Source organism: Ochotona princeps, chromosome 1, assembly GCF_030435755.1.
Source record: "Ochotona princeps isolate mOchPri1 chromosome 1, mOchPri1.hap1, whole genome shotgun sequence".
Classification (NCBI taxonomy): Eukaryota; Metazoa; Chordata; class Mammalia; order Lagomorpha; family Ochotonidae; genus Ochotona; species Ochotona princeps.
Window position 1 is genome coordinate 108,952,011 of NC_080832.1, and position 23,997 is coordinate 108,976,007.

The 23,997-nt window shown below is 38.6% G+C and overlaps 1 protein-coding gene across 1 annotated transcript in view; it reads right to left on the reverse strand.

Moving 5' to 3' along the window:
• Nucleotides 1-23,997, reverse strand: part of DNAH8 (dynein axonemal heavy chain 8) — a 324,409-nt gene that overhangs the window by 191,342 nt on the left and 109,070 nt on the right. The window contains exons 33-41 of the mRNA XM_058663714.1: nt 19,987-20,100; nt 14,519-14,581; nt 12,797-12,897; nt 10,906-11,043; nt 10,503-10,743; nt 9,577-9,776; nt 6,457-6,610; nt 2,693-2,856; nt 439-541 (exon numbers count right to left, since the gene is read on the reverse strand). Of these exons, the coding sequence (XP_058519697.1) occupies nt 439-541; nt 2,693-2,856; nt 6,457-6,610; nt 9,577-9,776; nt 10,503-10,743; nt 10,906-11,043; nt 12,797-12,897; nt 14,519-14,581; nt 19,987-20,100 (1,278 nt within the window). The remainder of the gene's footprint in view (nt 1-438; nt 542-2,692; nt 2,857-6,456; nt 6,611-9,576; nt 9,777-10,502; nt 10,744-10,905; nt 11,044-12,796; nt 12,898-14,518; nt 14,582-19,986; nt 20,101-23,997) is intronic.

Here is a 23,997-nt window from a genome sequence, read left to right on the forward strand (position 1 = left end):
GCCTGGGAAAGCAATGGAGGATGGCCCGAATCCTTGGACCCCTGCCTCCAAGAAGAAGACCTGGAGGTCTAAGTTGGCTCAGCTGCAGCTATTGTGGAAATTTTGGGAGTGAACCAATAAATGGAAGATCTATTTTTCTGAGTCTCCTCCTTTCCCTCTAACTCTGCCTGGCAAATAAAAATGAAGTCATTAAGAAAAGATGCACAACTTTGCAGAGGTCACACAACCAGTGAGCAGCTCACTGCACAATTCTCGCTCACCAATATGATTAAGTTGTGTCAAACACTGAATACAAGCAAAAAAAAAACCTTACAGTCAATATAATTTTAATACTCCTCATTCCAACTTACATTTTCAAGATGTTAACTTCATGTTTATTCTTGATTATGTATACCATGGGGAAAAAAGGAGTTCAGGTCACAGGTAGTTGGATTTTACCTGAATGGTGTGGGAATCACTGGCTTGGCCAAGAATTTCCAAGAGAACTGGATCAGATACAAAGAAGAATCTTGGAAAGAGCAATCGCTTCTTCTCCAAATACCTTAAAATAAAGTTAACAGCTTATTATTCAATGGAGTTATGTGTGTGTTTGTGATTATCTGACATTTTTAAAATTTAAGACACAGTCACTAACATCATCCATAAGACCATAACAAATACACATAGTGTTTGCTGTTGGCCTCTGGAATGTCTGATGAAAGCCAGAGGCCATGCTGCACCCAGAATGGCACTGCGGAAAACAAGAAACTCAGAACTCAACTACCACATCAGCTATTAGTCTCTTCTTTCTGAGAGTATAGGAAAACTTGTGGCTTAAAACCCAAGATGAACACATCATTTACCTCCAAACTTGACATTCTGAGAGTGAAATCGGGGATAAGTAACCAACAATCCAGGACACAGGCATGGATTTAGACAAACCGGATAAACCATCCCTCTATTTCAAGTAAAGTTGAAAGTTAGCTCCTTTTAAATACATTACCCACGAATTTGTCTGGTTAATTGTGTTCTTAGGATACAGCTCTACTCCATGCCTGTAGTGGGTTGAATGGTAGCCGCTAAAATGTTAAGTCTACATCCCATTCACAGGAATCTGGAAAAGGGGTCTTATTTAGTAAAGAGCTCTTTGCATATACAATAAAGTTAAGGATTTTAAGAAGAGGTTATCCTAGAATGTTCAGCTGAGCCTTAAATCCAATGACAAGTGGCATGAAACATACCAGGAAGAAGAGACAATGCAATGAAGGTGGGGACATTGCAGTTAACGTAGCTATGAGCCAAGGATGTTGCAGGCCCCTAGAAGCTGGAACATGCAAGGAAGGAATCTTCCATAAAGCCTTAAGAGAGAGCTGATACCTTGATTCCAGACTTCTGCATTCTTTTTTTTTTTTTTTTTTTTTTTTGAGGATGTATTTATTTGAGAAACCAAATGAGACAGAGGAAGAGACAGGCAGAAAGAGATTTTTCAGCTACAGGTTCACTTCACAAATGGCTGCAACAGCCAGGTTTGGGCCAGGCCAGAGCCAGGAGCCCATTCAAGTCTCCCACATAGGTGGAGGGTCCCAGGCACTTGCACCATCTTCCACTGCCTTTCCAGGCGCATTAGCAGAAACTGGATCAGAAGTAGAGCAGCTGAAACTCGAATTAGTACTCCAGTGTGAGATGTTGGTTTGCAAGCAGTGGCTTAAACCACTGCACCACAGTGTCGGCCCGATTCCAGAGTTCTTGCCTGCTTGATTTGTAGTCACCTGCTACAGCAAACCCTATGAAACTGAAGGGCTGCCTTCTTTCTTTTTTTTTTTTTCTCTGTATCTTTTTTCTTTTTTAATAATCTTATTTAGTTGATTAGGGAACAAAGGGTCAAGGGCTACAGGGGAAAGTGGGTAATACCATAGTTTCCACACCAATATCATTTTTCCCTGTATCTGGGGTCAGGGGAAAAAACAAAGGGAAAAGCCCCACCCAACCTCCCACCCATCCCAGATCCCCAATGGGAGGGGCGCTCTGAGGGTCCTGCTCATACAGTTTTGATAGTTCATCAGTTCTGGATTGCTGCCAATCTCTCAGTTCCAATCGCAATGAACCCTATTCAGAATCCACTGGCTGACAGTCTCTTCATGGTTGGGGTTCTAAGATCAGCAGTTCAGTTGGAGGGATCTCCAAAAAAAACTTCGTCTGAGATGATCCCAGGCCTGATTCTTGCGCGAGTTTGCTAGTACAGAGTCCGACACCGTCCATCGCACCAATCAGCTTATGCACATGCTGGTCGCTGGGATTGCTGGGTTCCTTCTGTTTCCAGCCCTGTCTTCCTCGTGAACCAGCGGGTGTTGTAGTCCAGCCAGATCCTGCCCGCTTCATACTCGGTCCTCACGCAAACCGGTTGGAGCTGCAGCCTAGTTGGGGCGACTCCCCATAACCCCCACCAGTTCTGCCCGCTACCCTGGTTCCCATGCTTGCCAGTATGCACCGCAAGCTTGTCAAGTCTGTCCCACAAGGGATGCCTTCTTTCACCCATCCTCAGATTAGAGATATCTTTCTCCCAAAGAAAAATTAAATTTACCTAAAAGGTTGCTTTTTTATTCCCCACATCAACAATCTCTACAAAACTGGCAGTCAAGTCAAACTAGGAATGTGCTTGGGATAAAACACCTCCACATACATAAAATGAGTAGTATTTAAAAATGAAGCTCACCCTGTGAGTGACTTCTGACATACTTCCAATTGTTCATGCAAGTGAGGCAAAAGCTGTCCCATGGTTTCATCCCCAACACAGCAACTAATCACATTGGGATTCTCATGAGCTCGCTGCATTATTTTTATCCATGACTTGTCAATATTCTGAAAACGTTTGGCTTCCTGCAAACAAGTCCATCGTCAGTCAAGATTAGCATTTGGATAAATGAAAAAGAAAAAAAACAAGTTTTTATTTCAGAATGTATTATGGTTTTTGAAATCAGCTTCTGTTAGTCTCAAGCTACATCATTTAAACAATTTTCCTCATCTGAATTAATTTTGAAAAACAAAAACCCGAAGTTACAAAACTGCTTATTAAGATACTGCTCTATCACAATGGGGTGTATCACTTATTTGTTTCCTTGCCTGAATACATTTTTCAAAGTGCCACATGATTAATTTGCAGAGCTATCAACTAAAGTTCAAATCTGGTCTTTCAGCACCCCAGGTGTTTTGGTTTGATGAGCAAACTGAAGAAGCATGAAAATAATTTGATCTCAAGACCCTTGGGATAATTAAAGCTCAACAGAACCCCAGGAAAAGAAGAAAAAGAGTAAAACATAAAATTAAGCTTCATTTACACTGTTGCAAAAAAATTTTTTTTTCTTTTTACCGTGGAGTCTTAAGTTTAGCATTCAACTGCAAAAATGAGTCTTGAAAAGGGCCTAACAATGACAGTATTAAAAAATGCAAGTTTCTGCTGGAAAAACAAAAACAATAGATTTTAGTTTTATGTTTTAAAAAAAGGTTTTGGGGCCAGTGCAATGGCTTAATCCCTCTCCCCTATTCAAATGTGGTCAGAATCCCATATGAATGCCCGTTGGTATCCCAGCTGCTCCACTTTCAATCCAGCTTTCTGCTTGTGGCTTGGAAAACAGTGGATGACAACCCAAGTCCTTAGAATCTGCTCAGTTCTGAGTGTTGTGGCCACCTGGGCAGTGAACCAGCAGATGCAAGATCTTTGTGTCTCTCCTCTTTGTAAATCTGCCTTTCCATTAAAAAAAAATCTTTTAAAAAATATATATATATTGCAAAGGGAGATCAGCCACACTCAAAATCCTTACATCTTTTAATTTTTAAACTATGTAGACCTTATTTGTAGGTACTGAAATTTAGAAAGAGTAGGCTTACATTAAAAGAAAGGTTACCTTCACAGACAAAAATTATCTGGTTTGGGCATGTATTTAAAAAACCTCTAGAGACTTGTTTTAATGGTTTGATTCCAGGCTTCTCAGCAACAATGTGTTTCTCATTTGTTAGTGGCAGACTTACAAATGGCTCATTTGTGCTTACAGAATACAGATTAATTTTAATACCACCTACATAGTAGTATTATAAGGTTAATTCTTGGAAGAGAGGAGTATTATAATTTAATAGTACTAAATTTGGAATGTACATCATATCCTGAAACCTCAAAATCATTCAGTCTAAACTGTGTGAGACATTTCTTTCTGCTAATATAAATCCGAGGTCAGTACTTTTTTTTTTTTTTTACTTTTTAGAAAGGACCAAACCATCATTATTCCAGTCTTTGTGAACCATGCAGTCTCTGTCAAACCTACTTGGCTCTGCTGTGTGTCATTACAGCAGCCACAGACAATATAGGGAGAAATTTTTTAAATAAAAAAAGATCAGTCTTCAAATTCAAATAAATATATCTTTGAATCCCATTTTCCATTAGCTTTTTGAAATACCTTTATATAAATAAGTGCCAGTGTTCAATAAAACTTTATATACAAAAACAACTCATTAGGCCATAATTTTGCCAACCCTTGGCACAGTCAAGATTTTTACATGTGTCCTTTTTTCAGGTTTATTTATTTTTACTTGAAAATCAGATTTTACAGAGAGAAGGAGAGAATGAAAGAGGAGGTCTTCTATCCACTGGTTCATTCTCCAAATGGCTGCAATAACCAGAGCTAGGCAGGAGCGAGGAGGCTCCTCCAGGTCTCCCATGCAGGCACAGGGTCCCAAGGACCTGGGCCAGACTTTATTGCTTTCCCAAGCCACAAGCAGAGAGCCAGATCAGAAATGAGACAGCTGGGACAAGAACTGGTGCCCACAGTGATGCTGGCACTACAGGGTAGAGGATCAGCCTGCTACACCACAGCTCCCAACACATGTCTTTGTGAAGACTTTTGCAGAGACATACAAAGATACTTAAAGGTTCACAGGAAAAACAAAGGTATGAATTTATCTGGATACAAATATATAGAGAGAACCCGATGCAGTAGCCTAGTGGCTAAAGTCCTTGCCTTGCACGTGCTGGGATCGCATATGGGTGCCGGTTTGTGTCCGAGCAATCCCACTTCCCATCCAGCTCTCTGTTGGTGGCATGGGAAAGCAGCCAAGAATGGCTCGAAGCATTGGGATACTGCACCTGTGTGAGAGACCCAGAAGCTCCTGGCTCCTGGTTTTGGATCAGCTCAGCTTCAGTCATTGCGACCACTTGAGGAGTGAGTCATCAGACAGAAAATCTTCCTCTCTGTCTCTCCTCCTCTGTGTATATCAACCTTTCCCATAAAAATAAATAAATCTTTAAAATATGCATATATATTAAATATCATTCAGTATATAGATAAATATTGCTTCACTCAGTCATACTACGTAAATTACAATACACTCTTCTTTTCTACAATAAAAAAAGATAGGAAGAAATAATAAGGACTCTTAGAGTACTAGTAATATGTTGCTCTTAATTTGAACGTTGGTAGTGAGTGTGATCAGAGGACCAAAAACTTAGATGCATTACTTGGTATGTATACTATATTTCAATAAAATCTTAAAAATTATTAAAGAAAAGTAATATTCTGAAATTACTGTGCATGGTTTTCAAAAATAAATTTACCAAAATAAACTCCTATTTTTATAATTTATTTTTATTAGAAAGGCAATTTTTTAAAACATATTTTTATTGCATTTCATTTTTTAAAAATTAATTACATTGCATTATGTGATACATTTTTTATGCACTGGGATTCCCCCCGCCCCTCCCCACACCCTCCCCCCATGGCGGATTGCTCCACCTTGTTGCATTTCCATAATTCAAATTTAGTTGATATTCTTTCATTGGAGGTATTTACCAAGCATAAAGTCCAGCATCCCATTGTCCAGGTAAGTTCAATGGTTTGTTGGTGAGACCATCTGTGGTCCGAAGGTAGAGCCGGCAGAGCATCATCCCAATCAATTAAAAGCCCCAACACAACATTTCCAACCATTTACAACATTATGGCATTAACTGACATGGTATTGGTTAACCAATATGTTACTAGGAAAATGCAGGTTCTCAACCACAACCTGTGACTTCTTCATAGACATTTCAATTTTGGTTTATATTCAACCGTGTTCTATACACCTTAAAATGGCTATAGATTGCTATTCAGCTATCTCATGCCTATTTTAATTTTAGTCTTTACCAGTTTATAGCATTGAAGCATGTTTTCGCTGAACCTGGCTCTTTTAGAAAGGCAAATTTACAGAGAGAAGAAAAGATAGAGAAAAGATCTTCCATTCACTGTTTCATTCCCCAAATAGCTGCAATGCCCAGAGAGTGCCTATAGGCGATGCTGGCACTTCGTAGGCTACGGATTAGCCAATTGAATCATCACACCAGCCCCTAAACTCATAATTTTAATTCCACTTTATCATTAACTGTTTGAAGTAATTTTCTATAGGCAACACATATAAAGTTATCTTACCAGCAATTATAATAATCATTTTTACCTGAGGCAGCTGTTTGGCTATATCTCCCCCTACAAAGACAGCTTCAAGATAAACCCAGAGGTTCTGTACAATGAGCCACTCTTCAATGATATCTGAGGAAGTTGACAATTTGTATACCCAATTCTGGATATTTTTTTTAAATGGAGCATTATATCTAAAAGTGAACAGAAAATACTTCAAGTCAGATTCAGAAAACAGCATGGCTTAACAGTCAATTCCAGGAGAAACTTTCCTTTGAGAATGAACATTGTGTCTTCAAAGACAAATCTCTCAATATAATAACCTCTGATGACATCTGAAGTGAATAAAACCAATATATATAGTGATGTCACTTGTGTTGACCCCAGAATAAGGAAAATCAGCCAAGTTTCATGGGACAAAGGCCCAGGAATGGATCTGTGTTGGCTGCTTCTAGGAGTTAAAACAAGGAAGATTATTTTTCAAGTCTTTTTGTGAACAAAATCCAAATGGGGACTACTTGTAAGAACATAGTCTGTGAAACTATTGGAACTAGAGAACTAAATCACAGCCCAGGGATTTTCCTTTCACAAATGAAAAGTCTTGAAGTTTATACCAAACATAGAGTCCAGCATCTTATTGTCCAGTCAAGTTCAACGGCTTCTTAGGTATACCCTCTCTGGTCTGAAGACAGAGCCAGCAGAGTATCATCCCAGTCAATTGAAAGCTCCAACATACCATCAGCAAAAATTTACATCATTATGGAATTAATTGTTGGTATACGCTTGCAATGGGGGAATCTCAACTGAACTTGAGCTGTGGTTATGCAACAAGGTGGAGGAATCCACCATGGTGGGAGGGTTTGGGGAGGGGTGGGAGAACCCAAGTATCTATGTAACTGTGTCACATAATACAATGTAATTAATGAAGTTAAATAATAAATAATTAAAAAAAAAAAGAAAGAAAAGTCTTGAAGTTTCCATCCACCAAAAGATAGATCATTTCTTAAGGAACAAGGCAAATCAAGTTTCCGAAGATCAGGAGAGGGTTAAATATCCCTGGGTTCACTGAGCACAAGATTATTACAAAGCCAGAGTCCAGCTTGCATTCTGATGGCCACTAAGAGGCACATTCTCCCGCTCACAGAGGGCAGATTCCCCAAGCACTGCAGCTCTATTGAGCCTGTAGTGTGGGAGAGCTCCTTAATAGTTTCTCCCAAACAGCACAGCTTATTTTCTGTTCACTACGGCTGGCAGAAGTGTTGTTGAGAATCTAAGCTGTCTAGAAAGCTGAACACGGTAAAGAAGGACAAAAGGCAGAGCGGATTCCAAAAAGGACATGATGGAAAGCAACTGAGTAAAGACTCCAGCACCTGCAATTAGAACAAGAAGCTGACTCTAGTTTGTGGCAATGATAAGCAGTTTTGGTGTGGTGTTGTGGCATTTCTAGTTAAATGGTTCTTGTTGGCAAGCATCTTCAAATGTTCTCTTTTATCCAGGACAGACTGACTTGAAGATGCTCACATTTAAAATGGGGTGTTTCTGGGTACAGTGCAGGGCCTGAGTGCAACCCTTCACTTCTCTGGAAGTCTGTGTTATACATGGAGTTAGGAACCAAGTAGAAACAAAGTTGCTGTGGCTGTTCAGACTTCAAGAGTTATTTTTTCCTAAAACTTAATTTACACTGTCCCTCTGGCCACTGGTTTAGAGCTAAAAGGCAATCAATATTCCAAAAACAAAGCAGGTATTTAGCCTAGAGGTTAAGATGCTGTCTGAGATATCTATGTTCCATATCAGAATAACTGGGTTTGAGTCCCAATTCCATCCTTCTGTTAGTGCAGGTGACAGCTCATGTACTTCCAGCCCTGCTACCATGCGGGAAGCTCCAACTGAGTTTCTGGTTCCTGGCTTTGCCCTGACCCAACCTTGATTTATTTGGGGTGTGATGCAGCAGACAGGAGCTCTTTCTGCCTTTGTCTTTATGTCTCTCTCTGTCTCTGTTTTTAAACTAAATAAGTGCATTTCTAAAATTATGTTTAAATGTGCCAAAAACATCTTCAAAATCAAGACAGGAAGCCTTCATATAGTCCCATGAAATCAGAAATTCACCAGAAATTCACCAGCCCTATCCAGAACCAAATCTTACCCGTGGAGCATATCATTTCTTTCTAATTCACATCAAGGTTCTAGAGATTCAATAGACATTATTCACTACAAAGTTAAGTCTCTGATTGGTTCTGGAAAGGATGTCCAGATCCACTTGGTACTGTAAATATCTCTCAAAGGAGAATATCCCACAATGTAGCAAGTTCTTATATATTCTTACATCCTTTCCTGCAGGGCCTCAACATTGAGTTTGCAATCTGGTTACATCCAGGTAAGCAGAAAATTAAGAAAGCAGAGGATGCAACTCAATAAAGGCAACCCAAAGTTCCTTGGGATGGAAGCTTTACAGATTTGTACATTATCTAAATACAAAGCTGCCACTGGGGCCTGAGTTCATGTGAGACATCACTGTTCAACCAGTGATCCCAACCTCAAGATTGGACAAAAAATCTCCATGTTCTCTGGGCATTGATCCATGTACCTGACGGGGTTAGGACATATTTCTTATGTGTATCAGGGTAACAATCAGGGTAAAGAATTATACATTGCTAATTCCCATACCAAAGACCTTAACCTATCTTAAGTCCCATTGCAACTTCCTAAAATCAGGAACACCTTTAATCTAGGTCAACAATGAACATGCTGATTCACTGAAACCACACTACAAGGCTCTCATTTCTGAGCCACTACGATTACTGTGTTCTTGTGTGGCCAGCGAATTTTCACTGAGCCACTGAGTGAAAGTATGAACAGGGTTAACCAAGGAAGTCAAAAATGACAACAAATCAGAGAAACAACAAAAGATGAACAAAGAGGTAATTACATCGTGGAAGTCAATATTCAGAGGATAAGTGCCGATTTGGGAGACGTTCATCTGAAAAGACAGGGTAAGTGAGAAAAGCTCCATTAAAGGAGAGATGGAATTCTTACAGGGATGGAATTCCTACAGGGATGGACAGGAGCCAGCAGTTTAGCAGAATATTACGTGATGTCAGAGCTGTAAAACTGGACTTCTCCCTTGTACTTTCAAACCTTAAATTACAAAGTATAACATTACCTGTTGTTTAGTAAGGAACCTAAGACCATTAAACTATCCTCCATCAAAGTGATAATTTCTCCTGATTCTGTTCCTTTGAGCAGAAGCTCTCCTTTTCCCTTGAACGCTGCAAAGCTCAAGTTTTGGTTGGTCCAGTTTTCAACCACCTGAGCCAGCTTGGCTTCAATATCCTTCTCCTTAATAGCAGATATGCAAATATCCTTCAGAGGAAAACCAAAGAATAAGATCATGACATTTTCAAAAGACCATTATAAAAATCACAGGATATGTTGTTGGAAGGCATGTAGCAGTCATTTAATTTATGTAGTCACCATAAAGCCTCAAAAAAACAAACAAACAAAAAGATTTAAGAACACTGTGTTGCAGGTTTACACCAGAACCTTGTGACTGACTACTGATCATTTTTCTGCTTCACATACATGAGATAACAAAATTGAAGTTCTTGTCTTTATTTTTAATTGTCATTTTTTGGCTAAAATAGAGATAGTCACAGCTGCCCCATCGAATCCACAGGTTAGTTAGAGGAATCAAATGAGAATGTATGCAAGAGTCCTATAAAACTTTCCAAGGAATATCACTGCCTGCCCCTAGTAGAAACATCTCATTTGCTTAAAACTCAACTCCTTTTTCTTGTGGGCTTTCCTAATATTGTGAGAATCTTAGTAAGTCTCACAAGGGAAAATGAAAGTCATGCCTTCTCCCCTGACAAGCCTCGCCTTCTTTTCGTGCACACCAATCATGTTATTGCCACGAGTCATGGTATTAAGTTGTAAAGGTTGGGAATGATAGAGATCATCTCAGATTTGCACAGTGTGTTACAGAGAGCAATCAGAACACTCTAATAAACACATCTGCTTGTATACTCCTTGGAAAGAAAAGGGAGGTGTTCCTTCCGGGGCGACAATAAGGTCTTATCTCTTGTGTACCTCAATGTCGTCTTTGTTTTTAAGGAGCGGTGCTTCCATGATATTTCTAAGACAGAAAGAATCCGATTCCACGTCAAACGGGGTTCCAGTTAACTCAGAGATGCGATCCCAGTGCCTCTGCTTCATTGCCTTGTTGGTCATCATCTCCAGCAGAGGGCAGGACTCACTGAAGTCATCGATTCTTTTCTTGAGATCCAGGAAGGCTTGCCAATCCTTAAGTCCTTTGGGAAGTTTACGACATCTTTCAGAAAGAAAGAAACAAACAAAAAATTTACCTATTTCTTTTAAGATTTTATGTCCATAAACCAACATTAACGAGGACTAAATTAGTTTGTGAAATACTTGTAGGACCCTAAGGAAAGCAGGTGTTATAAACAGGTAAGCTAATTCAATCAAAACTCACCTGTTTTGAAATTCCTGCAGTTCTGCATTAATTTTTTCAATGTCTACATCTCCCCAAAGTATTTCATAATAACCACTAATACTGCCCATTACGGTGTCATACAGACCATAGAGCTTCTGCAGCAAGTTGAGTTCCTTTCTGGGAAACAAAAGAATTAAGTCACACACAGTGTATATTTTTAAAATACACTCCTCTACTGGTCAGACAGTATTCATCCAATGACTTATTTCATGCATTATGTTAAGTATGTCTTACAGACACCAAAATGCATATACTATATCAGTTTCCAATATAAAGATTTTGCTAGCATTTCATCAATAAATTCAATTTTATGATTCATATCTATATATTCATTTATATATGTGCACCAAATCATAATTTGATAGTAAAAATGGTTATATGAATTTGTAAGTAGAAAATATAAAACCTTTTACAAATCTAAGACACAAACTACAGTCTAGGTTATCTCATTTTTCCAATTCTTAATTCATTTTGGTTTTCATCATTCTAAGGACTATTTGATAATTACCCAATGACTAGTTGCAATTATGCTAAAAATGATTAAAATAGTAATAATATAAGTATAATGATTTTTTTTACTATTACAAAATTCTTCACAAAGGATCTTTAAGCTTGTGAAAACGCACTTAAGGAAAAAAATAAGAATTTAGACTTTCTTGCACCAACATAAATTTTTTTTAAGATTTATTTATTTGAAAGACATCTTTACAAAAAGAGAGACATACACAGAGAGAAATCACCCATTTGCTGGTACACTCTCCAAATAGTCACAACAGCCAGGATGGGCCAGACCAAAGACGGGAACTTCATTATGGTCTCCCAAATGGGTGCCCGGACCTACGTTATTGGGTCATCTTCAGTTGTTTTCCTATGCACATCCACAGATTAAATGGTTAAAACATTGTCTTCAGGAACCATCATGTCGATCCTACCATGAAATTTTCCATCTGTGACTTTGAAGGTAGTCCACATGTTAATTTCTAAAATCAAGACCCTAATAAATGAATATCTTCACTGTCCTAATGTTGCTTTTGAGAAGTTACATCAAGAAGTCTCTTAAAACATATTTGTTTAAATCCTAAATCTTTAAAAAAAAATAGATTAGCCATCAATCTCAAATTAATTATAAGTTTATTCAGGGAAGAAGAACATATTAACATAATTGCAGTAAGAATAGAAAGGGCAAGGCCAGTGTTGCAACACAGTGAATGAAGCCACTACTTGCACTGCTGGCAGATAGTATCTGAGTGCTGGTTCAAGTCCTGGCTGCTCCACTTCCCATCCAGCTTCTTGCTAATGCACCTGGAAATGTAGCAGAAGATGGTCCAAGTGCATGGTCCCCTGCGACTAGGTAGGAGATTAGGATGCGTTCCTGACTCCTGGGTTTGTCCTGTCCCAGATCAGGCTGTTACAGCCACTTGGAGAGTAGGCCAGCAGATAAAGGATCTCATTCTCTGTATCTCCCTCTGTCTCTGAAGCTCTGTCTTTCAAATAAGTAAGTAAATAATCTTTTGAAAGAGAAAGGAAACTAGTACAACTATTGCTCTAAATAAATGTTATCCAAAATGCTAATGTTTTTGTACAATCACAGATACTATTCAAAAATGAGGAATAAAAAAGTAAAGCACAGGCTAAATTAAAGCCATTTATTTTTGCCATGTATTTTCTACATTCCTAGAACATTTCTTTTATATTTAGAGACTGTGGGTGCAATTGGTGGGAAAGCAATATAATACAAGGGGAATATTTAGCAATGTTCCAAACTGGTTCTTCTTCTGTATGACAAAGAATTTGATGATGGTGACATCATTTTTCTACTGGACTGTATTTCATTACTTGGATGTAACAATCATACAATTTTTAAACTTACCTAGTTTTATGTAAAATCTCATAGTCAGTCACAGGCAATCCAAAAAGTTGTTCACCAGATGAATATGTAACAAATTTCCTCCACAAATCATCAAAGTTGGCCTATAACAAAAAATTTTGAGTTGCACTAAAATATGACCCATTTGATTCCCATAAAGTAAAAAGTAACATAACCAGGATAAAAGGCTGCGGGGTATTTAATAATATCTATGAAATAATGACTTGTGAAGCAAATTTATACTGATACCAAGTTACCAGAGGAAAAGCCAAACATTTAGGAAAGCTAGCTTTCTAGCATTCTAAAAGTAACTGTTTCATATAAAATTATTTCTTTAATAAACTAAGTCATCCCCAGAGCTTATATATTTCACGTTCCCACACATGCATCTGAAACTAATAAAACTGTATTTTAAAGACCTTTAATTTAGGCCTTTTCACTAATTTGGACTGACTATCTTGCTTTTCTTCAATGATCAAATGAGTGAACTCTTAGTATAATTCATTCAATCTTGTTTTCTCTGCATGCAGTAATGAGTCTATGAAGTGAAAGATTCAATTTTAACACCACTCAAAATCATTCTAGCAAGTCAAACTGGCACATGTCTCACAATTTTTTTCCTTTAGATTTGGAATATGAGTATCCTACATTTGGAATGCCACACATTAACAGTATTCAAAACACAAACTGAAGTAGAGATAACGTGACTGTGACAAAGATAATGTTTTTGCTTTACCCAAAGGTTCATGTCTTAGGATTTTAACTTCCTCTCTGTCTCCTCACTCCTGGGCCTCCGCACAAAGGTAAATTCTGCCTCACATGCTTTCTTCCCTCTTCCCTTAGCTAGTCCTGTTCAAGTCCTCAAGGTGCAGCTTCCTCCAAGAGGCCTTCTCTGCCCCAAGAGCCCCATTTGAGTTGGAAGCCCCTTGCACCTGTTTCCTATCTAAAACATAGCATTCACTACATTGCTTCGGAATTACTTCTCTCAACATCAGTCTCCTTACTAGATTATAGCAGCTTACAACGAAGAACTATTTGTTCATCAAATTCCTATTGCCCAAGCCACATAGGAGACATTTGGTAAGTATTCTTTTTTTTGATTGCTGAGAATACAGGTAAGATAGAGGGCACCACACACGTTCTTCAACCAGTGTGGAACACTGGAAAAAGAACAGGAAGAAAGAACTAAAATGCCTCCTGCTCCACAGAACCCTATTTACACAGAAATCCATGAATTCGCAAAACATCAGTACAAATAGGTGTGTGCTTTTTCTTGACTCCCAAAGGATGAGATAGTTTCCAAATAGAAAAAAAAAATGACTGGCCAGCTCCAGTGTGCATTATATGATCTGAGCACAAAGGAAAGGGAAGTTTATACTATTGGATACAAAGGAAGAAAAAACAAAGGATCATAACTGAAGCCATTTGCCAATATTCAACATCTTGCTCTGATTAGTTTTATTGTACTGTGAATTTTCATTACTTGGCAAATGAGACACTTAGAACTAAAATAAGGTATATGAACACTGAAGTTGGAAGTCAGATATTTTTCTCTAAAAATACAGAGATATTACATGAAGAAGAGCAAGGAGGGACCATAAAGAAGTAATCCATTGTATCATATGGCCGAAAGGAAAACAATCTGCATATATTTTTCTATTAGAAGATAAATCCTAAGTTTTTCCCTAAAATCATTTTTTAAATAAATCCAAATTGTGGCTTTACCTGAAATATTTGCAGCCTGTTGCTAGCTTCTTGAGGTGGTATATTTGGAACCATGGGTCCTTCCTGTAAGAAATAATATAATCTCCATTTTCATTCTTGTTTTAAATTTATTTATTTGAAAGAAAGTGAGGAAAGAGAGAGAAAGAAGAGAAGAGAATATCTTGTGCACAGCACAGTAGCCTAACGGCTAAGTCCTCACATTGCATGCATCAGGATCTCATATGGGCACTGGTTCATGCCCCAGCTGCTCCACTTCCCATCCAGCTCCATGCTTGTGGCCTGGAAAAGTAGTAGAGGACAGCCCAAAAAGACTTGGGACCCTGCACCCACATGGGAGACCCAGAGAAAGCTCCTGGCTTCCAGCTTTAGATCAGCTCAGCTCCAGTGGCTGAGGCCATTTGGGAACTGAACCAGCAAATGGAAAATCTTTCTCTCTCTTTCCTCTCTGTAAATCTCACTTTCCAAGAAAAACAAATAAATCTGAATGAAAGAAAAAAGAAAAAAGAAGGAGGGAGAGAGGGAGGGAAGGAAGGAAGGAAGGAAGGAAGGAAGGAAGGAAGGAAGGAAGGAAGGAAGGAAGGAAGGAGGGAGAGAAGGAGGGAGGGAGGGAGGGAGGGAGGGAGGGAGGGAGGGAGAGAGAGAGGGAGGGAAAGAAAGAAAGAAACAAAGAAACAAAGAGAGAGAGAGAAACAGAAAGAAAAAAGAAGGAAGCTAGTACCTGCCAGTTTTACCCCAAATGCCTGCAACAGCCAGACAGACCTGTGCCAGACCAAAGTCAAGAGCATGGAATTTCAGCCAAGGCTCCCACATGGGTGGCAGGCCCCAAACATTTGAGTTGCCTGCCAGGGTGCACATAATCAAGAAGCCAGAATCTAGAAGCAATGTGAAGATTCAATCCATGCACTCCAACATGGGATGCATGAATCTCAAGCACCTGCCTAACCTTCCACAATATAATACCTCTCTCTACATTTTCATTCTTAATCAAATGTAACTTATTGGATTTACCTGTTACTTGCTTTTAAAAAAAAAAAAATAAGCATTGTTTTTAATTTAAATGGTCAATTCTTGCCCTGTACTTAAAGCTTTCATCTTCAAAAATTTTTATTTTTGTTTATGATACAGTTCCATAGGCTCTGGGATTTCCCATCCTCCTTCCCAAGTTCTCTCGCTCCCCTCTTGATTTTGACTCTATTATTATAATGGCTGGATCTTCATGAACAGTCATAAGTCCATCAGGATGTCACTGCACTGTTTCTCAATATTGTAGGCATGAACAATGTCAGAGAGTCCAGCATCCTACTATCAGGACATTTTCAGCTGTTTCACTAGGAATCCATCTTCGATCTGGATGCATAGAGACATACTGTACTACGTCACCACACCTGAACATGTCAGTCTCTGCTATACTTCTATTATACATCCCCTTAAATACAGAGCCAGTGAACACAGTTCACAACAATGCAAAAAGGAAAAAAACAGTAAATCTTCATCAACACGAGGTTAAAGAACATGCTACAAAAATACCAGTGCATCACCAGAGTAATGAAAAAAGAAAATAAAAATTCTTCTTGTAGAAATTGATGCTACTGCATGATCCATGCGATGTTGAAGAAATTACAATAAAAACCAGAACATCATTACCCATGAGATGTATCAAAAACAGTGTTGAAAGGGACATTTACAATCCCAGGTGCTTACAAGCAATCAAAATGTCTTTTATGGATGATTGATTAATGAATCACAAGAACTTATTGAAAAAGATACAAATGACTAGGAAGTGCGAAAAGGTAAAACTCACAGCAGAAATAATTAGATTTGATACCAAACAACTGCAAATTGAAACAAAAAAGAGCCATTCCCTCAGAAGATGAGCAAAACAACCCCTTGGCCATACTAGCATTGAGCATCACCAGGGGACAACCACTTAAAATTAGAGATGAAAAAAATGGTTCCAACTTGTTGCTCTTTATGTGGATCATGATCTCGCATGGTCAGTAATAAGAACTGTAATTTTTTGCTGTCTAGGTATATTTAGAATTTTCATGGGGGGGGGGTCTATTCTCATTCTTCAGTAGATACATCTTCTGTTTATTTTCCTTGATTCTTGGTAGTCTGATCTTCATTACACCCTTTGTTTGTGGGGTTACATGTGTGTATTTGTTCTCTTTTTGTTGTTGTCGTTGTGTATTTTGATGGAAGGTGTCTGACATTAGAGCAAATATACATGACATTTGTCCTTTTGAAATTGGCACATTTCATTTAGCATAATGATCTCTAGTTGGGCCCATCTGGCTGCAAACTATATAATTTCATTCTTTGTAATAGCTGATTAATATTCCATACAGTAGGAGACCCAGTTTCTTTATCCAGTCCTCCTTCAATGGGCATCTAGGTTGATTTTTGCAATTTTTGATTGTGCTGCAATGAAACAGGGGTGTAAGCTGCTTTCTTGTGTTTCAGATCCTTTGGATATATTCCCAGGAATGAGATTGCTGGGTCATATGGTAGGTTGCCTGAATATTCTCCAACTGAGTTCCATAGCAGTTGCACCAGCCTGCAATAGCTTGCAATGCAGCAGGATTCCTTTTTCCCCACATCCTTGTTAGCAGCTGTTGTTGGTAGTTTTCTCTATGTGAGACATTCCCGCTGGAGTTAAGTGAAACCTCAGTATTGTTATTATTTGAATCTCCCTAGGAAGCTTGAGCATTTTTTTCATATGTCAGTTAGCTATCTAGATTTGTTCTTTTGAAAAGTATCTGCTCATTTCCTTCTCCCATTTCTTGACTGGTTTGTTTGGTTTTCTTGTTCTTGTTGTTGTTATTGTCGTTATGGTTATTCTAGAGTTCTTCGTATATTCTAGATATTAGCCCCCTATCTACTGTGTAGTGTGCAAAGATTTTCTCCCACTCTGTTGGTTGCTTTTTTACTTTGTTGATTGTTTCCTTTGCTGTGCAGAAGCTTATTAGTTTGATGTAGTCACATTTGCTTATTTTGGTCTTGACTAGCTTTGCTTTTGATGATTTTTCTAGGAAGTCTTTGCCTGAGCCTATATCTTGTACAGTATTTCCTATGTTTTCTTTTCTTTTTTTTTTTTTTTTTTTTTTGCATGAAAAGTATGTCCTTTATTGAGAAATGAAATCACCACCCACAATCTCTTTGCAGGTGCATACCCACCCCCCTGAGGCTGTGCACTACCCTCCCACCAAGCAAAACATGTGAAAGACTCGTGCAAGGAAATAACTAGAAATGCAGGGCAGGCCTCTTTGCTTGTTTGTTCTTCCTCTTGGAAGCTCTGGTTCTGCCTCGGCTTGTCAGACCAGGGAGCTGGCTAGCGTTCTCCAGCAGCTAACGTGCTGGGTGACCAGCTGAGCTGCACTGCAGGGAGCTTTCGTGTTGCCGTGGATGGCTCCTCAGCTGGATTGTGCCTGATGAATCAAGACTGCTGTGTGCCAGGCTGGGCTCCACTCTCCTGAGGCTGAAGGCATTCCTGAGCACTGCTGCTCCTGCAGGGATTTCCACTGAGTTCCTGAATTCTCTGTGCCAAGTCCTGCTGGGCTTCTTTGCGCCCTATTTTTTTTTTAACTCTTTTTTTTCCCCTATGTTTTCTTCTAAAAGTTTGATGGTTTCTGGGTGTAGATCTAGATCTTTTATCCATTTACATTTGATCTTTGTGTATGGTGAACGGTGGGGATCTTGTTTCTTAGTTCTGCAGGCTGCTATCCAGTTGTCCCAACAGCATTTATTGGGGAGACTTTCCTTTTTCCCTGGATTGTTTTCTGTTTTCCTAAGATTAGATGGCTGTGCATGTGTGGGTTCCCTTCTCGTGTTTCTATTCCACTCCATTGGTCTTCCTCTCTGTTTCTGTGCCAGTATCAGGCTGTCCAAAGGTCTTTGATTGTGATCCTTACAGTTAAGTTCTTAATCTGCAGGATAGTTTTGGGTATTTGTGGCCTTTTGTTCTTCTAGATAAACTTTTTTTTATCATTTTTTCCTAGCTCTGTGAAGAATGTTCTTGGTGTTTTTATTGGAATCGCATTGAATTTGTGTATTGCTTTTAGTAATATGGACATTTTGATGATACTGAATCTGCCCATCCAGGAACATGATGTATTTTGCCACTTTTTAAAGTCTTCGTCTATTTCTTTTTTCAATGTTTTGTAATTTTCCTCATAGAGATATTCCATGTCTTTAATTAGGTTTACTCCAAGCTACTTCAGTATCTTCTCTGTTATTTTGAAGGGTACCATACTGATTATTTTTCAGCCTTAAAGTTGCTTGCATTTCTAGGGCCATTGATTTCTGTTCATTTATTTTGTATACTGCCACTTTACCAAACCCTCATATAAGTTTTAGCAGTCTCTTAATTGAATCTTTTGGTTCTACTATGTATAGGATCATATTATCTACAAACAGAGATAGCTTGACTTTCTCTTTTCCAATTTGAATTCCCTTAATTTCTTTTTCTTGTCTAATAGCACTTGCAAGTATTTCCCGTACTATGTAAAACAGCAGTGGCAATAGTGGACCTTTGTCTAGTTCCAGATCTTAGTGGGAAACCTTTTTGATCCATTCTATTAATCCATGTCTTTTGATTGATGAATTTAGGCCTTTTTTTTTAAAGATTTATTTATTTTTATTGGAAAGTCAGATATAAAGAGAGGAAGACAGACAGAAAGGAACAGAGACAGAGAGGAAGATCATATGTCCGATGGTTCATTCCCCAGGCAGCCGGAGCCGAGCCAATCCGAAGCCAGGAGCCAGGAGCTTCTTACAGGTCTCCCATGTGGGTGCAGGGTCCCAAGGCCTTGCGCCGCCCTCAACTGCTTTCCCAGGCCACAAGCAGGGAGCTGGAAGGGAACTGAGGCTACCGGGATTAAAACCAGTACCCATATGGGATCCGGCACACAGATAATAAAATGCTGAAAACTTACATCCCATGTTTACCAATAGGAGCTCTGCAAATTTCACTTGTGATTATTAATAATGATGCTGTGATTGTGTATCAAAATAAGTGACACAAAGTTTGAGAATAGTCTTCTTTTAGTGACTGCTTAGCCCAGTATGGAAATACATATCTATATGTTAAATACTTAGAAGAAACAGAATGTATCATGAGCCAAAACAACTCCTTAGCACCCTGTATCAACAAGGGAGATCCAGAAGAAGCTCTTGGATCCCGGCTTTGGATCAACCCAGCTCTGGCTGTTACATCTTTTTTGGGAGTGAAACAATGAATAGAAGATCTCTCTATCTCGTTCTCTTTCTCTCTCCTTCTCTCTCTATAAATCTGCCTTTCAAATAAAAATAATTTTTTTAAATGGAGGAGCTTGTGTTTTTGATAGCTGCAAATATGCAATAATCACCACTTACATGTAAGGTGCCTCTTCCCCAGGGTTCCTCATTTTCATCTGACATAAGCACAATACAGTACGTTTTGATACACATCATGCAAAGACTTAAATTACCTTTTCATATGCTTCAGCAAAGTTTGCTACATCCTCACGAAAAATTTCCACAGATTCAAGCAGATCACTTTTAAACTTAGGCTGCACTTGAACTAGTTCATCTTGCACAGAAACCTAGAATAAAACAGAATAGTCAGAATAAGATTGGAAAAAATTTCACAAATGAAAATGACCATTTTATTCCAGCAAGTTTATTATGTCACAGGTGTCCTACATGAACAAGGGTGTTTCTACTTATAGTAAAATATATGGATGATTCAAACACACTACAAGAGGCTCAAAACAGTATGCTGTCTCATTTAATCCTTGCAACAATCCTATTTGGTAAATCATGTCATGTGAATATTACACTTACTTCACAGGTGAGACAACCTGAAGCACAGAGACACCAATCAGCTTCCCCCAAGGTCCTGGGACCAGTACAGTACTCAGAATCTTTCTGTGTGATTCCAGGGCCACTGTTCTTAACTACTGTCAATCACCTCACCTAGCCATAGGTCAGAACTACAGAGTTTCAGATTGTGGTATACAACAGGTTATCCTTACTAAAGCATGGTCAATGGGCTTCAATACTCACAGTTAAAGGGACAGAGAAACAACCCAAGCAGATTGCTTCCATTGAGCAATAACAGAAAATTGGTTTTCAGTAAATCTTGATGGATACTTCCCTATCTGCTTTCTGATGTTCCCAATTAATAAGGAAACATTTCTCAAAGTGATTAGTCAATACCTAATGTTAATTGAAATAACTGAAAATAAGCAATTTTATGTACACCATCTCAAGGGAGCCTCACATTGTACATAAAAAAGTTAATATTTACATGAGCACACAAAGAAATTGAGAATCAAAGATTATGAATTCATTTAATTGATGGTGGCAGAGGTACAATCATTATCAATGACCTCAATTTGAGTTTTGTGTTATTTTCTGCTAAGCCTAGCTTCAATATTAGAGATGAATCTTTCCATAAACAAAGAATTTCAAGCCAAACTCAATATTTGGTAAAATTAAAGAATGTAGACCATCCCTTAGAGACCATTTTTAATATCTAACTTGCAGTGTATAAATGCTCACCAATGTCAAAAAGCTTAGAGAAATTTATGGCTATAAATACATACATGAAAAGAAAGGACATCTCAGATTAATAACCTAAGTGTCCACCCTAACAAACAAGACCAAGAAGAACAAACTAAACACAAACAAGAAGGGAAGAAAAACTATATAGTACAAGCAAATACTTAGAGAACAAACAAAAACGGAAAATTCATAAACTTTTTTTTTCTTTGAATAGATCAGTGAAATTGGTAAAGCTTTGCCTAGACTAATTAACCAAGGAAGGATACCAGATTAAAAGGTTGTGGGGATTTTCTGGAGAATAATGTAAATATACTAATATGCTGAACTTAAAAATAATTAAGATTGTAATTCTATTATGCATGAGTCCCTCTTCTAGAAATCACACAACACCAAACCCTATACATACTATGTATCTTCCTATAATAAACACTTACAAGATTTAATTTATAAATAATACACAGAGATTGAAAACAATCAACAACAGGTAAAATAAAACAATATATGATGATATGCTATAATAAAATTATGGGGGTAATGCGTTTAGCCTAATACTTAATAAAAGAGTTAAAATGACCACACCCCATGTCAGAGTGACTGGGTTCAGTTTCCAGCTTCAGCTTCTAACTCCAGGTTCCCTCCAACGTAGACCCTGGGAGGCAGCAGGTAATCACACCTGTTGGGTCCTTGCTACTTACATTGGTGATCTAGATTGAATCTCCGGCTCCTGGCTCGGGTCTAGTCCAGCCCTGGCACACTCAAGTCATTTTGGGAGTGCATGCTTGCTTGTGCTGTTTCTTTTCTCTCTTGCTCTGATACCTCTCATCTTCCTTCTATTCCTCCTTGCCAAAGAAACTGTTTTCTTTTTAATTACTTTAATTATGTGATTGTGATCCTTTTTTCTCTTACGAGAGTCAAGACTGTGCTCAGTGCTATGGCATACAGTGGATTAAGCTACCACCTTCAATGCCAGCATCCCATATGGGTGCCATTGAAAATCCCAGCTGCTCCACTCCCAATCCAGCTCCCTGCTAATGTGCATGGGAAAAACAAACAAACAAACAAACAAACAAACAAAAATGGCCCAAGTGCTTGGGCTCCTGCCACCTTCCATGGGAAACATAAATGAAGCTCCTGGCTCCTTATTTCTGGCTTGGTTCTGGCCCAATCACAGTCACTGTGGCCATTTAGGGAGTAAATGAGCAGGTAGATCTCTTTGTGTCTCCCTCTCTGTCTGTAATTGGGTCTTTCAAATAAATAAATAAATCTTTTTAAAAGAAAGCCAAGACAAATATTAATTATTTTAGACAGTGGATAACTGACACCATGGAAAGAAAAACCTCACATTAAAGACCACTTACTTTTAATGTTTATGTATTTGACCACAATCTCTTTCAAAAGCTTAGTATAAAGCAATAGTTTTCAAGACAATGTGATATTGACATTAAGACAGAAATCCTTATAATCAAAACAATAGAATTGAGAATCTGAAATAAGCCCTTATATCTATGGTCAATTAATTTTTTTAAGATTTATTTAATTTTTATTGGAAAGTCAGATATACAGAGAGGAGGAGAGACAGAGAGGAAGATCCTCCGTCCAATGGTTCACTCCCCAAGTGGCTGCAATGGCTGGAGCTGAGCAAATCCAAAGTCAGGAGCCTCTTCCAGGTCTCCCACAGGGATACAGGGTCCCAAAGCTTTGGGCCGTCCTCAACTGCTTTCCCAGGCCACAGGCGAAGAGCTGTATGTGAAGTGGGGCCACTGGGATTAGAACCGGCACCCTTATGGGATCCTGGCACATTCAAGGTGAGGACTGTAGCTGCTAGGCTATCATGCCAGGGCCCTATGGTCAATTAATTTTCAACAAGGGTGCCTAAACAATTCACTGGTGAAGGGACAGTCATAATAAGTGACGTTGAGATAAACACATATCCACACATTTTTGCATATAGTTGAACCCCTATTTTACAACACGTACAAAAATTAACTCAAGGGGCCGGCATGATGATTGAATTAGCTAGCCTCCCACATCCAAGCACCAGCATTCCATATGCGTGCTGGTTCGTGCTCTAGCTGCTACTCCAAGCTCCCTGCTAGTGGCCTGGAAAAAGCAATGGAGAATGGACCAAAGCCTTGGTCACGTGAGAGACCTGGAGGAAGCTCCTGGCTCCTGGCTTCAGATCAGCACAGCTTTGGCCATTGTGGCCATTTGAGGAATGAACCAGCAGATGGTGTGTGTCTCTCCTTCTCTGTGTAAATCTATCCTTACAAAAAAATTAACTCAAGAGACCTAAATGTAATAATGTAAGGATTAAAATTATATTACAACCTAAGTAAACAGGAGTAAAGCATCCTAACCCTGATCAGGCAATAGTTTTCCACCATACAATATCAGAAACTCAAGCAAAAACAACAAACAAAACCTAATAAAAATTAAAAACATTTGTGCTTCAAAGACACCACCCAGAAAGTGAAAAGATAACCCACAGAATGAGGAAAAATATTTGTAAATCGTATATCTGATAAGGAATCTGTATGCAGAATATATACAGAGCTCTTGCCGACTCAAAAAGGACAGAGGACCTCATTTTAAAAAACAAACAACAGCTTATCGCAGTTCTCCCAAGAGCATACATAAGTGGAGAATAAAATGACCACATTAAAATAACCTGAAATCATTACCCTTCAAGGAAAATAATTACTGGTATATAGGACAGCATGGATGAACCTTGAAAATTTGGGCTAAGTTAAAGAAATCAATCACAAAAGAGTATACTATGTGATTCTGCCTACATTAAATGTTCAGGAAAGGCAAATTTCCAGAGACAGAAAGTCGATTAGTGGATACTAGGACTGGCGGAACAGGGAGAACAGGGAATGACTGCTAATGGGATTGAGGTTTCTCTGCAATGATGAAAATATTTTAAAATTAGA